The 13,921-nt window shown below is 54.7% G+C and overlaps 5 protein-coding genes across 5 annotated transcripts; 3 read left to right on the top strand and 2 right to left on the bottom strand.

Moving 5' to 3' along the window:
* Nucleotides 1-745: 745 nt before the first annotated feature.
* N656DRAFT_794927 (uncharacterized protein) lies at nucleotides 746-2,776 on the top strand (the record flags this gene model as incomplete). Its single annotated transcript, XM_064817359.1, has 9 exons — nucleotides 746-898; nucleotides 967-1,086; nucleotides 1,182-1,289; nucleotides 1,353-1,445; nucleotides 1,522-1,611; nucleotides 1,677-2,066; nucleotides 2,142-2,235; nucleotides 2,325-2,526; nucleotides 2,599-2,776. The coding sequence occupies 9 exons, from the start codon at nucleotides 746-748 to the stop codon at nucleotides 2,774-2,776; spliced, it is 1,428 nt and encodes a 475-aa protein (XP_064674217.1).
* Nucleotides 2,777-4,509: 1,733 nt separating this feature from the next.
* N656DRAFT_794926 (uncharacterized protein) lies at nucleotides 4,510-5,748 on the top strand (the record flags this gene model as incomplete). The annotated part of the gene is made up of 6 exons (XM_064817358.1): nucleotides 4,510-4,524; nucleotides 4,584-4,620; nucleotides 4,693-4,766; nucleotides 4,860-5,239; nucleotides 5,303-5,398; nucleotides 5,460-5,748. The coding sequence occupies 6 exons, from the start codon at nucleotides 4,510-4,512 to the stop codon at nucleotides 5,746-5,748; spliced, it is 891 nt and encodes a 296-aa protein (XP_064674216.1).
* Nucleotides 5,749-5,939: 191 nt separating this feature from the next.
* Nucleotides 5,940-7,249, bottom strand: N656DRAFT_774961 (uncharacterized protein). Its single transcript, XM_064814373.1, has one exon. The coding sequence runs from the start codon at nucleotides 7,004-7,006 to the stop codon at nucleotides 6,059-6,061; it is 948 nt and encodes a 315-aa protein (XP_064674215.1). The 5' UTR covers nucleotides 7,007-7,249; the 3' UTR covers nucleotides 5,940-6,058.
* Nucleotides 7,250-7,397: 148 nt separating this feature from the next.
* On the bottom strand, nucleotides 7,398-11,287 carry N656DRAFT_745875 (glycoside hydrolase family 2 protein). Its single transcript, XM_064812914.1, has 3 exons — nucleotides 10,366-11,287; nucleotides 8,913-10,311; nucleotides 7,398-8,856 (listed from the first exon to the last, which is right to left on the bottom strand). Exons 1-3 carry the CDS (start codon nucleotides 11,042-11,044, stop codon nucleotides 7,683-7,685), a joined length of 3,252 nt encoding a protein of 1,083 aa, XP_064674214.1. The 5' UTR covers nucleotides 11,045-11,287; the 3' UTR covers nucleotides 7,398-7,682.
* Nucleotides 11,288-12,093: 806 nt separating this feature from the next.
* Nucleotides 12,094-13,778, top strand: N656DRAFT_786952 (sugar transporter-like protein; the record flags this gene model as incomplete). The annotated part of the gene is made up of 2 exons (XM_064816562.1): nucleotides 12,094-12,353; nucleotides 12,419-13,778. The coding sequence occupies 2 exons, from the start codon at nucleotides 12,094-12,096 to the stop codon at nucleotides 13,776-13,778; spliced, it is 1,620 nt and encodes a 539-aa protein (XP_064674213.1).
* Nucleotides 13,779-13,921: the final 143 nt, after the last annotated feature.

Genomic DNA, 13,921 nt, shown 5'->3' with positions numbered 1-13,921 from the left:
AAGTGCAAAGAAGCTTGCTACCAATCTCTAAGAACGACCAGCACAGTGCGATGAAAACGATCTTCAGCGTGAGAAGATGGAGGACCGCTGAGTTACTGCATACATCCATCATCCATGTAGACAGCTCGGGAATCGGACAGTTGTCTCTACTAGTAATTACTGAAAGAGAGTCAGAGCTATTGTACTGAGAAGATGGAAAAGCGATATGTGCTTATACCTAAACATCTGGGTAACTTGATGTTAGACATGCCCTCTGCCCCCTGAATTACCCCTTGATTTTTTAAACCTTCCTTACACATCTCACCATCGACGACAGGACCAACAACTACCTACAATGAACTCGCACTCCGGTGAAGTGTTCAAGGTAGCTCCATTGACATGAGATCCATCATGTTCACCAGTTCTCAGTCTTACCGAGACCTTGCCGCGCGATTCTCCAGGGCCACGGGGTCACGCCGAGCTGTCGATGCGGCTTGTCCCTTTCGCAGTACTAGCCACGACGATGCCGTGAACGACATCACCGGCTCCGCTCAAGCCGCCGCCGACGCGACTCACCACCATGGAAGCAGCAAGTGCGGCTTGAATAGGAAAAATTTTCCTTTATCTAGGGCTTCTTCCCCTCCCAAACCTCAAGCAGCACAAATCGCCTTTTTCTTCTCACCACTAAAGAAAGCGACAGCACCATCACGACAACCGCACCTCAACCTTTCTTCTTTCCTAGGAAAGCAGTTAAACCATCGTCACAATGTCTTCTGGTGCGCCCAACAACTCCCAGTTCGACCAGCAGTCGAACGACGCCAACAATGCCGCCGCCGCCAACCATCCCACCGAGGCTGAGATCGCTCGGGCCCGCGCTGAAGCCGCCCAGCGAGACTATCCGCTGGCTCCGCTCCTCGCGGTAAGTCATATTCGAAAGTCGTTTGGTTGTCCCTCGATTGAATGTGGTTTGCTGACTGACTGGCATAGTCGCTGCCAATCAACCGCGACCGCCCTTTCATGACCCATGAGCAGATGATGACCTGGGCTGTCGGTACTGCTTCCGCTCAAGACCCTCGGCAGCAGGCTGTGCGGATTCCGGAGTCGATGGTAAGTGCAAACACCCAATTTGAAATCCATCCACAATCCTCGCTGTTCACAAGTGGTGTTTAACGGACCGGCCTGGTAATCCTAACGTAACGCAGTACCAGCCTGCCCAAGCCGTCCCCGCCCCGAGGCCCTCGGAGTCGCAGCAGTTCGTCCCGAGGCCCTTGCCCGCCGGCTCGACTTTCCCGGCTCAACCCCAGGCAACGGTATGTACCGACGACGGCGGCATCAAAAGCACCCCCAAGTGCCAGACACTAACGGCAAGATAGTACCCGACTTCGTCCTCCGCTTGGCAGACTGACCAAGTTGTCAACATGGGTCCGTCTTCGTTCCATGCCGGTCCCTCCCCCGTTGGCGCTCAGGTATGGAGATATCCAAGAAAGACTAGAACAAGTTAACAGACCTTGTATGCTAACCAAGTGACACCTACACTTGAAGCCCCGCCCAGCATCATCCGCCCCTGCCCGGCCGACCGTGAGCCCAATTAATCCGGCCCTGATTGATCCGGTCCTGCTGGCTAGCGTTCCTGTATGTGTTCTGCTTGCTTTGACAAAACGAAGGATTGGTTGGCGCTGACATCGTATGCGATGTAGACTTCGGGTAACATTCCCAGCTACCCTGTTCGTCCTGCGGGTGCGTCACTGGGCGCACCGCGTACCGCCCCGGCTCCCCCGGGTTTCGGATCGGGTTATGCCGGCGCTTTCGCCTCTGCCGGCCCTTTCGCCTCTGCCGGCCCTTTCGCCTCTGCCGGTCCTGTCACCCCTGCCGGTCCTGTCGCCTCTGCCCGGTCTGCCCGCCCTGTCCCTTCTGCCGTCCCTCTCGCCCCTGTGGGTAGCCCCGCCGCTGGTTCAGCTGCCGGCGGTGCTGCAAGCTTTTTCACCGGTGGTGGTATTGGTCCTGTCGGTGGCGGTGCCGGATCTGCTGCTGGTGCTCAAGCTGGTGGTGGTGTTGGTCTCGCTCCTGGACCTGCCGCTCAGCCGACGGTATGTACACTAACTTGGGATTAAAGAAATCGTCCGGAGTCCGTCTGCTATAGATGTGCTGACATGAGAATATAGGCTGTTCTTCTAAGCGACAATACTAACGCCAAGGAGACAACGCTGAGATGGCCGAGTCACTCCAACCCTGTCCCTCCCGGTGTGCATTTGCCTTGTAAGTATTCCGAATCAGCCATGGATAGGAAGGACACCCTTGTGAGTGAACGGACAAGTCACGCTAATATCAATGGAACCACCTTTTAGACTGGAACAAGCTCTTCAACAGAGCACATTCGCATTTCTTCAAGGACAAAGCGGTATTAGAAACGGTCAAGCAGATCGGGAACACTAGCATGTACGATCGTGCTGTCAGGATCATGGTCAAGGATGTGGTCCACTCCTTTGACAACCCTGGCGGCGTCGTGCAACGGCAGAAGAATGCGGAATTGCGCGCAACAAGCAAGGAGTAAGCCAAGTTTCCCTCCCCACAGCACCTTAATGGACACTGTCATTCATGAACTAACCTTCTGCCACTTAGCCTGACCCAACAATCGGAACTCATCAGGTGGCTACAATCCAATCATGGTATCATCCTCGCCAAGACGACCTGGCCGGTGCCGCTCCTTCCGGGTGCGAATAATCTGTACCGTGGCCCGGTTGGACCAGACAATTGGGGATGGGTGACCAACGTCGACATTGGCGGGCCCCGAGGCTGACAGTGTAGCCGACTGGAATGGGTAATGGCCTCTTCTTCCTCCGGGCCCGTTTTTGCTGGATCTGTTGAGTCCGTTGATTCGTTCTCACACCGAATTGCAGCGTTCCCGAGCGACCTGCTCGACAGGAAGTCGCACTTCTGCTTCGCGAGTGGCGCAAATACGGCATGACAGACATCGAAGTCGACAAGGAGCGTGCCAACCAGTAGTGACTCCTTCTCCTTCGATAGGTAGCCAGAGTGGCATTTCGTGGCGTTGCGGTTGCGATAAATGAATTAACACATGGCGGCATTTCCTTACCCAAGATATATCAATTGTGCTTTCGTCCTCCATGACGGCGGAAACCTCCGCCTCTCGCGTTATTACAGTGATCCATATTCCATCGAGTGACGCTGGTCGGTATCAAATGGATCAGCGTGATGATCCCGAGTAACGCAAAGAGATACCGACACCTTCGGCCCGAAAGGGCCAGAACCACCCGAAGAGTGGCTTCTCAGACCGAGTGGACCGACACTACGTGCTAGGCATCGGCAGATCAGACGTGAGAAGCAGGTTAATATCTGGGTAATGAGGCAGACGACCTCATGTGATGTCCATGGTGGTGGACACTGAAAGATACCGAGAAATATCGGTTTCCGCCGCGGCGGTAATCCGCACGTGGTTGGCGGCGCCGCAAAATCGGTAGTCATTGAGTTGACATGGTTCCAAGTCTTCATGCTGCCCGAACTTCAGCCCCAGAAATCGGAGGAAAGCGGCGGCCACCCGATAGGTAGTAATTATGGGGCCAAGATATCCCGGTAGTTCTGTGGCTGGGAAGGTGGCGTCGACGGTTGTTCATGTATCCTCCTTCTCAAGCTCTCAGGGGAAAGGGTTCCTAGTCACTGAAGATATAGACAGGAGAGGCAGGAGCTCAAGACAAAGGGTAGAACCCAATGGGCCACGCTGGCAGGAACGTAATTCCTCCCTACTTTCCCTATGTTCGGTAACTGAGCACATAGCGCCTGCCGACATCGGTATGTATGTACAAGTACATACATAGAGGAGGGAGTTGGCATGGGCCATGGAAACGCCACAACCAGCTCGAGTTTCTGCGCTTGGTGGACCTGGAAACAGGGGGCGAGCCATGGAATCAGCCCACCAATCGCTGGCAATACCAACTTCAAGCCACTGGCAAAAGTTAAAAACTTGCTCCGACAGATGGCAGGATCTGTGCAGACCGGTGAAGATTTGGATGCACCCATGGACCGCAGTTTGTAGAATTCCAGAAGGAAAACAATCTGGATCCGAATTCTGATGTAATCATCCGTCCGGCGTCCGCCCACCGTTTCCAGAACTCTTCATTCCTGGAACGAGTCCTTTCCAGAATCCAGATGGCGGGACGCCCGAACGAGACTTTGTGTTGTCGTTGTCGAGGGCTGATCACACTGGTAACATGCCGTTGCAACTCCGGTCATCATCATGAGCACAGTTGCAAATGCAAACCTGGGGCCAGCTCCCGACTCGGATTCCATTGGACTCAGCCCCATTCTTGGCTGTGCTTGCTCCTTGCCTTTCGCTCTGCTATTTGTATCGTTACGCTTCTACACGGTCCGGAGAATACTCCGGACTGACTTCCGCTGGGATGACCGTGAGTGTCTTCAGAAGTTCAGATTCGCTCTTGACTCGCCCAACTCTGCATGGGACTGACGTGGAATCTCCAGGGCTTATTCTGATCGCATCGGTAATTGCACGCCCACATGGACCTGCTACATGTAGGCTCCGGCGAAACGAAAACGTCTGACTGCTGACGGATCACTACACATGCATTCAGCTCTCTTCCATCGGCTACTCGGTCTGCCTTATTACGCGTACGTCAAACGGAGAGCCAGTTTCCATGGATGACCCGATTTCCAAGTTACGAGACTGATCCCCGTCTGCAGTCACGCAGTATGGATTGGGCTACCATATTTCATACCTCAGAAATTCCGGATATGACCTTCTGCCCTTTTTGCAGGTCTGTCGTCCCTCCAAGTCCCTGCTGGGACTCAGCCTCGTCCCCCCTTGAAGTGGGAAAACTAACAACACCTACCATGGCGCATGGAGACAGATCCTCGTTTTCCCGTTGCCCTTCACCCACTATCTAGCTGTCTGCTGCACGAAATCGTCAATTTTGTTATTTTACCTCCGCTTCTCGATCAGCCGCCGCTTCAACTATTGTGTGTATTTTGTCTTGTTCACCGTCGTGGGGGCCAACTTCTTCGCGGCCTGCGGCATCCTGTTTTTCTGCCGGCCCATCTCGTATTTCTTCGACCAGACATCCCAAACGGGAACCTGCATATCAGGCCATGTATGGTTTGCCTGGATCATCATACTCAACTGCATTACCGACGCCGTTCTGCTCGTGCTTCCAGTCTGGATTATCCGTCCTCTGCGAGTGGGCTTCGCTCAGAAAGCCGCCCTGACCGCAATTCTCGGCACCGGTGGCCTGTAAGTTTACGGGCGTAAATACTGATAGATACACTGGGCCCAGGGGTGTTGACAAGAGAGCAGCGTCGTCGCCATCAGCATCCTTCGCGTCATTATTGTCGCCAGGGGCTGGGGCAACAAGGATTTTACCTACCGGTTTGCTATCAACTACACGTGGAGGTATGCAATGTGCCCTTTAAGTGTCCTGGAATCCTGGATCACAATCTCTTACCGGGGACAGCATCATTGAGGTCAACATGGCTATCGTCTGCGCTTGTGCACCCTGCCTGCGGGGGCTGGTTGGCCGTTATGTCCCTTCTCTGACGCACCTGGTCGTGAGGCGCGATCCTACAGACATTTATGCAATACCGATTTCACAGGTCGCCAATCGGCTTCAGCAACAGCCCGCTGCACAACCTGAATGCTCCGGGAGCAATACTAGCACAACAACATGTGTCGGCTCGAGCACGAGTGGTGGGCCCTGCGGCTCCAAGACGTCGGTAAAGCATCGTGAGGATCGCACAGCATAACTCGCGATAATGGGCGAATGGCTGCGGCAAAAAGAGGAGGGAGCGGGCGGGTAAGACGCATCAACTCGCGTCATCAGTGTGTTTTATTTCTCGGGGCATTACGGCGTACGAGGCGGCAGTAAACGGCGTCTTTCTCGTAGTATAGGGAAGCCCAACAGACGGGCGTCTGTTATGACATTTAGGGACTGCGAAGCTGCTTTTCATGTAATGTATGCATTCATATTATATCCTATTCAGAGTAGGGCACAAGAACTACCTGAGGTAGGCAGTCATCCGCATCTACATCGACCAATTCCTTTCCCGTCCTCGCCTACTCATAAAACACCAAACACCTCACCTCAATACTCTCCCTTCCCTTCGTTCCAGGCGGCGTCTGCGGGTCAATAAACGCCGTGTGCGGCGTCAGCGCCGCCACACCCTTCTTCCCATCCGGCAGCCCTTCGCCCCAGCTGTCAAAGCACTTGATAAACATGGCCTCGTCCGGCGTCATGTCCTTGAGGTAGTAAAACCTATGCTTCTCATTAGGCAGCACCCCGTATGTCTCACCCTTGACCTCATAACCCTCCCTGCTCTGGATGGTGGCCGGGTCCGGGAGGACCTCCTTACCCCTATCATCCCCATCCCCCTCCCGGTTCCTGATCGGGTACAGCAGATCGACCGCTACTAAATCTTGAGGCTCTGTCGTCCGCCAGTCGATCACGGCCAGCGGGAAATCGCTCGCCGGATGCCCGATCGGCCGCCACACGTTGATGATCTGGTACCTTCCTTTCAACAGCTCCTCGGCCTCGGCCGGGTCGGTCACATGCCTGCGCACGCGCGCCTCGGCCGCGCGCGGCGTCTGGTCCACGTGCACCTGCTGCACGGGCTGCCGCGGGGCCGAAGGGTCGTGCTTGCGGATCGTGTGGTCGAAGATGACGACTTTTTTCACCTTTTTTGAGGGAGGTGAATCGAGCTTGGAGCGTAGTAGTGCCTCGACCTCGGCGTAGTAAGCTGTCCGCACAGCCGAGTCGTCGGTAAACGTCTTTTGCTGCGCGGGCGCGTGGTACACGGCGAACCCGGCCACGTCAATGTCGGTGCCGAAACTGCCCCGCTGCGAGGACGGGTGCAGGCCCAGGCAGTCGCGCACGTTGGTCACGGTGCACTCGCGCGTCGTGCGCGTGTAGGAGGAGTAGTCGGCGTCGACTTTGGACCAGGCCTTGGATGTGGCTGAGATGCTGGCCGGGTCGAGGTAGCGGAAGGAGCCGGTTGTGGTGGACATTGTGGAAATTGAGTTGCTAGGATTAGGAATTCTCAATTTGGGATGTAGGTGGTTGTGTTTGTATGGAAACAGGGTTGAGTTATGTTTGAATCGTTTAGCGGTAGTTGAGAGGATGGTGGCGATCCTTTGTCGTTCCATTCAGTTGATGATGGCAGCATCCATATGGGAGGGGCCGATAGGGGGGCTTATATCTCCCCGGCATCGATGGCGCCATCGCGGAGTGGGGCCGGCTGTCAGCGCCGGGATTTAGTGGGCCCGGCTGTGATTATTAATGAGGGCCCGGCGTACACTAGACTTGGCGGAATTGGACCGGCCCTCTTGGAACTGGCAATTACTAACGGTGGTTACCGGCAGCATGCATACCTTACTCGTGCAGGTGCAATGTGATGAAGGATGCAGGTGTTGAACAATCTGACCAAATCCACCTTGATGATGAGAAAGGAGACGCCTTTCTGTCGACACGGAGATGATGCAGTCCAACTCCAAGCTACAGGACCGCCCTCACTTACACAAGGAAAATAGATTTCCCCATAAGAACAGCGTTCTCCGTGCTTCGTCTCCCTACTGTAATTCCCATCGATCCAATTGAGACTATCCTTTTACCAGCAACATGCCAACATCTAGTCATTTTCATGTTTCTACCCTTTCTTGCGCACCGTCTTTCACCCGCAGCGCCTCACACCCCCAACGCCTCCAACACGAACCCAAACTCCATCTCCTCAACCCTGACCAGCAAGTCCTCTCTCACCCCCGGCCCACAAGCCGCCGTGCCAACTCCCGCCACTCTCCCATCCAGCCGTAACAGCGTCGCCCCATCCGCCTCCTCCACCAAATCACACGGGTGCTTCGCCGCCTGCACCGTGCGGTCACTGAACTTGCTCACCTGGAAGCTGAACCTCCTCTCGCAATTCGCAGACCACTCCCCTTCGCCCGCAGCGATTGCCCTCAGGCCCGCTCCACCACCCCAAGGCTCCCGTAAGCTAACCCATCTCGTGCCCATCCTGTTCCCGCCTTCTTGGGGCACCTCGTAGGGGGTGTGGAGCTCGTCCACTGATGCGGCGCTCCAGATGCCCACCCGCTGCGCGGCTTGCTTGTCCGGGTACGATTCGCCCGGTCCGAGGCCGAACCAGGCGACCTTGCTCAGGCGGCCGGGCAGTCGGAGGTTGAGCCCGGCGCGAGGGACGTGTTTTGGTGCCGAGCCCGTGGGCTTGAGGCGGACTCGTATGGATAGCGATCCTGCGGGTGAGATGGAGTAGGTTGTAGTGGCGAGAAAGCCCCAGTCTAGTACAGGGGGTGTGAGGAAGGTGGTGACCGTGAGTTGGACACCCTCTTCTGTGTCGATGTGTAAGGAGCGCACTTGGCTTGTCATTGCATCAACCCCGAAGCGTTGCCAATAGGGGAAGGAAGATGGGTTGTCGTTGTCGGTTGGGGGCCGCCAGAAGGACGGGGTGATGGCGGCGCCTGTGACTGGGTCAGGGATGAGGATAGGCGCACCGCCTGCTGTCCAGCGCGTGAGGTGACCCCGAGACCGGTCGAAGGACAAGGTAAAGTTGTTGCCGTAGACCTTTATCTCCCCGCCGGCACTGATAAACTCTACCGGTAGACTTGAGTGCGTCTGGCCTAAACTTGCCGGTAATTCTGGCTTTCCTGCCGAGATTTGGTGCTGACTCCAGGCTATTTCGTGACCAACGTCTGCCCAAGAGGTTGCAGCGCGGAGACGGAACGACACTGTTAAGTATACTTCATGTTCAGACTTGATATTTCGTGCCGTGACTGGGAGCGGAATTTTGCCAGTTGATCCTGGCAGAATTGCTGGCAGATCCAAGACCCCAGAGGCGAGAAGCGATGTGCTAAGGAGAAGAATCAGTAACTGATAAGTGAAAGGGGGGCAAAACCATATTCTCACCTCTCTGAGAATTCCTCCAGGGCGTAAGTTGCAGCAAGGTGTTCAAGTCCAATGAAGTTGTAGAGATTCGAAATAACTAGGCTGTCCCCATCGGCGGACAGCTTGAGAGGCTGTATGACCTTCTTCAACTCTACCAAACCCGGGGTTGGCTTGTGCGTACTGTATAGCAGCCCGTCCATCACGAACGTGCCGTCGTTTGGCACGTCCCCAAAGTCACCGCCATATGCATAGTAGGACTTGCCATCAGGGTCCTCTTTCCATAGGCCGTGATTTGCCCATTCCCAAATAAACCCGCCTTGGAGCCGTGGGTAGGTCCGGAAGGCCTCCTCATAATCTTGCAGCCACCCCGGCCCATTGCCCATTGCGTGCGCATATTCGCAGAGAATAATCGGCTTCTCAAAGCTCCCGTCAGGTTTGACTCCTTCGGTCTTTGCAAGTTCAATCAACCGGTCAACGGGAGCGTACATGTACGAGAATACGTCTGCAGAGACGGCATGGACATCGCCCTCGTAGTGCACCAAGCGCCCGGGATCGACCTTCTTAGCGTACTGGTACATTGCTTTGTGATTCTGGCCATAGAAAGCTTCGTTGCCCAGGGACCACATGATGATGGAGGGATGGTTCTTATCACGTTGCACCATCTGCTCCATCCTGTCTAAATACGCGGCCTTCCATGAAGGGTTGTCGCTGGTGTACTTGGCCGCTTGTCCGAAAGTCAACTTCTTCCGCTCCTCGTAGTCCATTTCCTCTGGGATGTTCAGGGGTCGTGCTACGGCGTCATAGAAACCGTGACACTCGAGGTCTGCCTCATCAATGAGCCAAAGTCCCAGTTCGTCCGCTATATCAAAAAGCTTTGGGTGGCTAGGGTAGTGGCTGCAGCGGAGGGCATTGATGTTGTGCTTCTTCATGAGGAACAAGTCCTGCCGGACGAAGTCGAGGGGAACAGCTCGTCCAAACAACGGGTGGTGGTCGTGTCTGTTAACTCCGCTAAGCTTGATTGGTGTACCATTGACACAGATCAAGCCACTCTTCAGCTCAACCTTCCGGAAACCTATCTTCTGGGACACTTTATGGGTCCTTGTTTCCGTGGCGACGGAGATTTCCACGGCGTATAGGTATGGCGTCTCGGCGGTCCATTTCTTCGGCTCAGCAACGGGGATTTCGAAGTGAATCTCGCCATCGTTGCTAATATCATGGTGAGCAGTGAGGACCGTTTTCCCTCCATTCTTTGGCAGCTCGCGGAGAGCTATGGTGATGGATGCGCGGGAACTAGCGACAATATTGAGTGTAGCATGAAGATTTCCATGCTTGTACTCGTTGTCCAGATCACCCCGGAGAAACCAGTCCTCGATTCGTATATCGGATGGCACCGGGATAAGATGCACATCGCGATAGATTCCTGACAATGTCAGCCCCTGATTGCGGGTTTTTCCACGGCGAGAACACGACAAACCTGATAGCCACCATTGGTCTTGATCTTCAATGTAAGAGCCGTCGGACCACTGGTACACAGTCACAAAGACCTCGTTCGCTCCCTGTCGGTGGACGTAGGGGGTGACGTCAAATTCATGTGGATTCCTTGACCCCTGGGCATATCCCACGAGGACACCGTTTACCCAGACATGATAGGCACTGTCGACGCCATCAAATCGTAGCCGGAGTTGGTCATTGTGGCCCCAAGACGAGGGCACATGGAAAATCCGCCTGTACGTCCCGGTAGGATTCTCGGTGGGGACGTAGGGCGGGCAGACAGGAATCGGGTACTGGACATTCGTGTAGTGTGGAATGCCATGGCCCTCTAACTGCCAATGGCCAGGTACCTGTATAGTCGTCCAACCGTCCTCGGTTTCGGCCAATCTGCTGCTCGTTTGAGGACCCGCGGAGCCGGACGTTGGCTTGGGGGCTTTTAGCGGACTCGAAGCGTAGTGAAAATCCCACTGACCGTTCAGGACCAGTGCATTTTCCGGGATGTAATAGGATCGCGGGGGTAGCGTGTTCCTTCGAAAAACGGCCTCGTTGGAATAGTCTGGCTTACCGCTGTCCTCCTGGGGGGAGATTCCTTCAGGATTGGACATCTTTTGCAGCAGTTGACCTTCACTCCAGCGTGGTCTAGAAACAGCGCCCCGCGTCATATCCTACTTAACCTCGACGTCTTGATATTGATGTTTATGGTGTGCAGAGTGAGTCACAAAGTGCAACAGTACGTCGCCAGTCAACGCGTCGTCGATGCGGGGTTCTGGGTTCACCGACACGTAACTTTGAACTCGGCAGTGGCAACCCCGCATAACGTCGCAGTTCGTGTCGCACCATGACGAACGCGATCCAAGGGAGCCAAGAGATGGCGTGTCATTGCAAGAGGAGATCAGCGGCAAGTGGTAAGATGTTTGTGAAATATCCCTCCAATTGGCTTGAGAAACACCCAAGTACAACTGCAACTGGAGAATTGTCCCAAATTAGAGAACCACCAGGGCCTGGTTAATCAGATTAACGTTGGGCTAGGTTCAAACAAACTCGAGATCAAAGAAATCGGTCAAAGTCTTTTTTCCTACAAATGTTCTAACCTTGGGACATAGGCTCGTCTTCAAACCGACAATCTTAACACCACCCCGGCAAGGGCCAGATAAGGTACGCAACCTATTTACCCTCCTCTAGGCCAACCCTTTGGATCAAGCTTCCATGGTCTATTCTAAAGCGAGCTTGATGTTACTTGGAAATTCATTGATCTAACCTTTTCTTAGTGTATAAGGAGGAATCAAGTACTTCGGGCAAGTTAGAGCCGAGTAGCTTCCCGAACGAGAACCCCTGTGGTGCCGTTTCCAACACCAGCCTTGCACAATACCACGCCGTTGCCCGCGATGTTGCATACAGGCAATATCAAAGCTCGGCTGCTCTCGGTGCGGGGAAGCAAACAGCCGTGTGTACACGTGTATAAGCCAGGAGCCGGTACGTTGGGCCCCTCCAGAGGGCCATCCTGCATCGTCGTCATATCACATGCAGAAGAAGATCTAGATCTCAGTAAGTCGACGGCTGGGACGACGCCGGCGCAAACATTAATCGCATATACGTACTACTACTACGCCCATCTGTCGCCAACCTCGAGTCCGCGTGGCGAACTACAAAACCATCCGAGCCGTTTTGCACCATCGCGGGCCATATGGGCCTCACCCCAAACAACCTCTCCATGGCTGCCAATACCGAAAAAGATGCTTCGGCAGTCGACCACCACGATGGCGGGCTCCGCGACGCAGACGCAGATGCGGATGGTGCCATCCAGCTAGCTCACGATGCCGACGATTCAAAGTATTCTCCCTGGTCGTGGCGGATGTGCCGACTGTACCTCGTCTTGTCCCTGAGCTACCTCTGTGGGTGTCTCAACGGCTACGATGGCAGTCTGATGGGCGGCTTGAATGGCATGCACTCGTATCAGAAATACTTCAACATGTAAGAAGATGCCACACCGTCACCTCAGTTGCAAAACCTGCACAGGTGCTGATTTGGAGTGCCAGGTCCACGGCAGGTTCTAGCACTGGCCTAGTCTTTGCCATGTACAACATTGGCTCCGTGGCTGCCGTGTTCTTCACGGGACCCGTCAACGACTACTTCGGTCGACGCTGGGGGATGTTTGTAGGCGCCCTGATCGTCATCATCGGAACTTGCATACAGGCACCAAGCACATCAAACGGCCAGTTCCTCGCAGGCCGGTTCGTGTTAGGGTTCGGAGTGAGCTTTGCCTGCGTCTCGGCACCGTGCTATGTGTCGGAAATGGCTCATCCCAAGTGGCGAGGCACTCTGACAGGCCTCTACAACTGCACTTGGTACATTGGAAGCATCATCGCTTCTTGGGTTGTGTACGGATGTGCCTACATCGACAGCCTGGACGCCTGGCGCATCCCTATCTGGTGTCAGATGGTCACCTCGGGCCTAGTATGCCTGGGCGTGTTTTTCTTGCCCGAGAGCCCCAGGTGGCTCATGGCTCAAGATCGACACGACCATGCCGCCAAGGTGCTTGCCACATATCACGGGGAGGGCCGACTCGACCACCCGCTGGTGCAGCTGCAGATGAAGGAAATGATCAGCCAAATCTCAAGTGAAGCTTCGGACAAGAAATGGTACGACTACCACGAGCTGTGGAATACGCACTCGGCCCGTCGCCGCCTCATATGCGTTATTGGAATGGCTGTTTTTGGCCAAATCAGCGGCAACAGTTTATCGTCATACTACATGGTCACCATGCTCAACTCGGCCGGTATCACCGAACAGCACAAAGTTCTCGCTCTCAACGGCATCAACCCGGCCCTGTCATTTTTGGGTGCCATTTTCGGTGCTCGGATGACCGATGTCGTGGGCCGCCGTCCGCTGCTGCTTTACACCATTGTCTTTGCGTCGATTTGCTTCGCCATCATCACCGGCACCAGCAAGATGGCCACGGACGACCCAACCCAGGTAGCAGCAGCTAATACCACCATTGCCTTCATATTCATCTTTGGCATTGTCTTCTCATTTGGCTGGACTCCACTCCAAAGCATGTACATCGCCGAAACCCTGCCCACGGCAACGCGTGCTAAGGGCACAGCGGTGGGAAACTTTGCGTCTTCGGTTGCATCAACCATCTTGCAGTACGCCTCAGGCCCGGCGTTTGAGGGTATCGGCTACTATTTCTACTTGGTCTTTGTGTTCTGGGACCTGATCGAAGGTGCATTCATGTACTTCTACTTTCCCGAGACCAAGGACCGCACGTTGGAGGAGCTGGAGGAGGTGTTTTCCGCACCCAATCCTGTCAAGAAGAGTCTGCAGAAGAGGAGTGCTCAGACGGTTCTGAATACGGTTGGCGCTGCACACGACGAAAAGCTCGCACAAGATGCATGAGCCATCAACAACTGCCCGATATTGTATAGGGCCAAACATTGGAACTGTACCAGCTCTTTCATCGAACTCATATTCCGTGCCTTGGGGAAGATGGTTTGTGATTTAGATTTGCAGTCAGACTCTCCAAGACAACCAAAACTTGA

Source organism: Canariomyces notabilis, assembly GCF_033297395.1.
Source record: "Canariomyces notabilis strain CBS 508.74 unplaced genomic scaffold N656scaffold_2, whole genome shotgun sequence".
Taxonomy (NCBI): Eukaryota; Fungi; Ascomycota; class Sordariomycetes; order Sordariales; family Chaetomiaceae; genus Canariomyces; species Canariomyces notabilis.
This window is presented reverse-complemented; position numbering and strand designations above follow the sequence as displayed.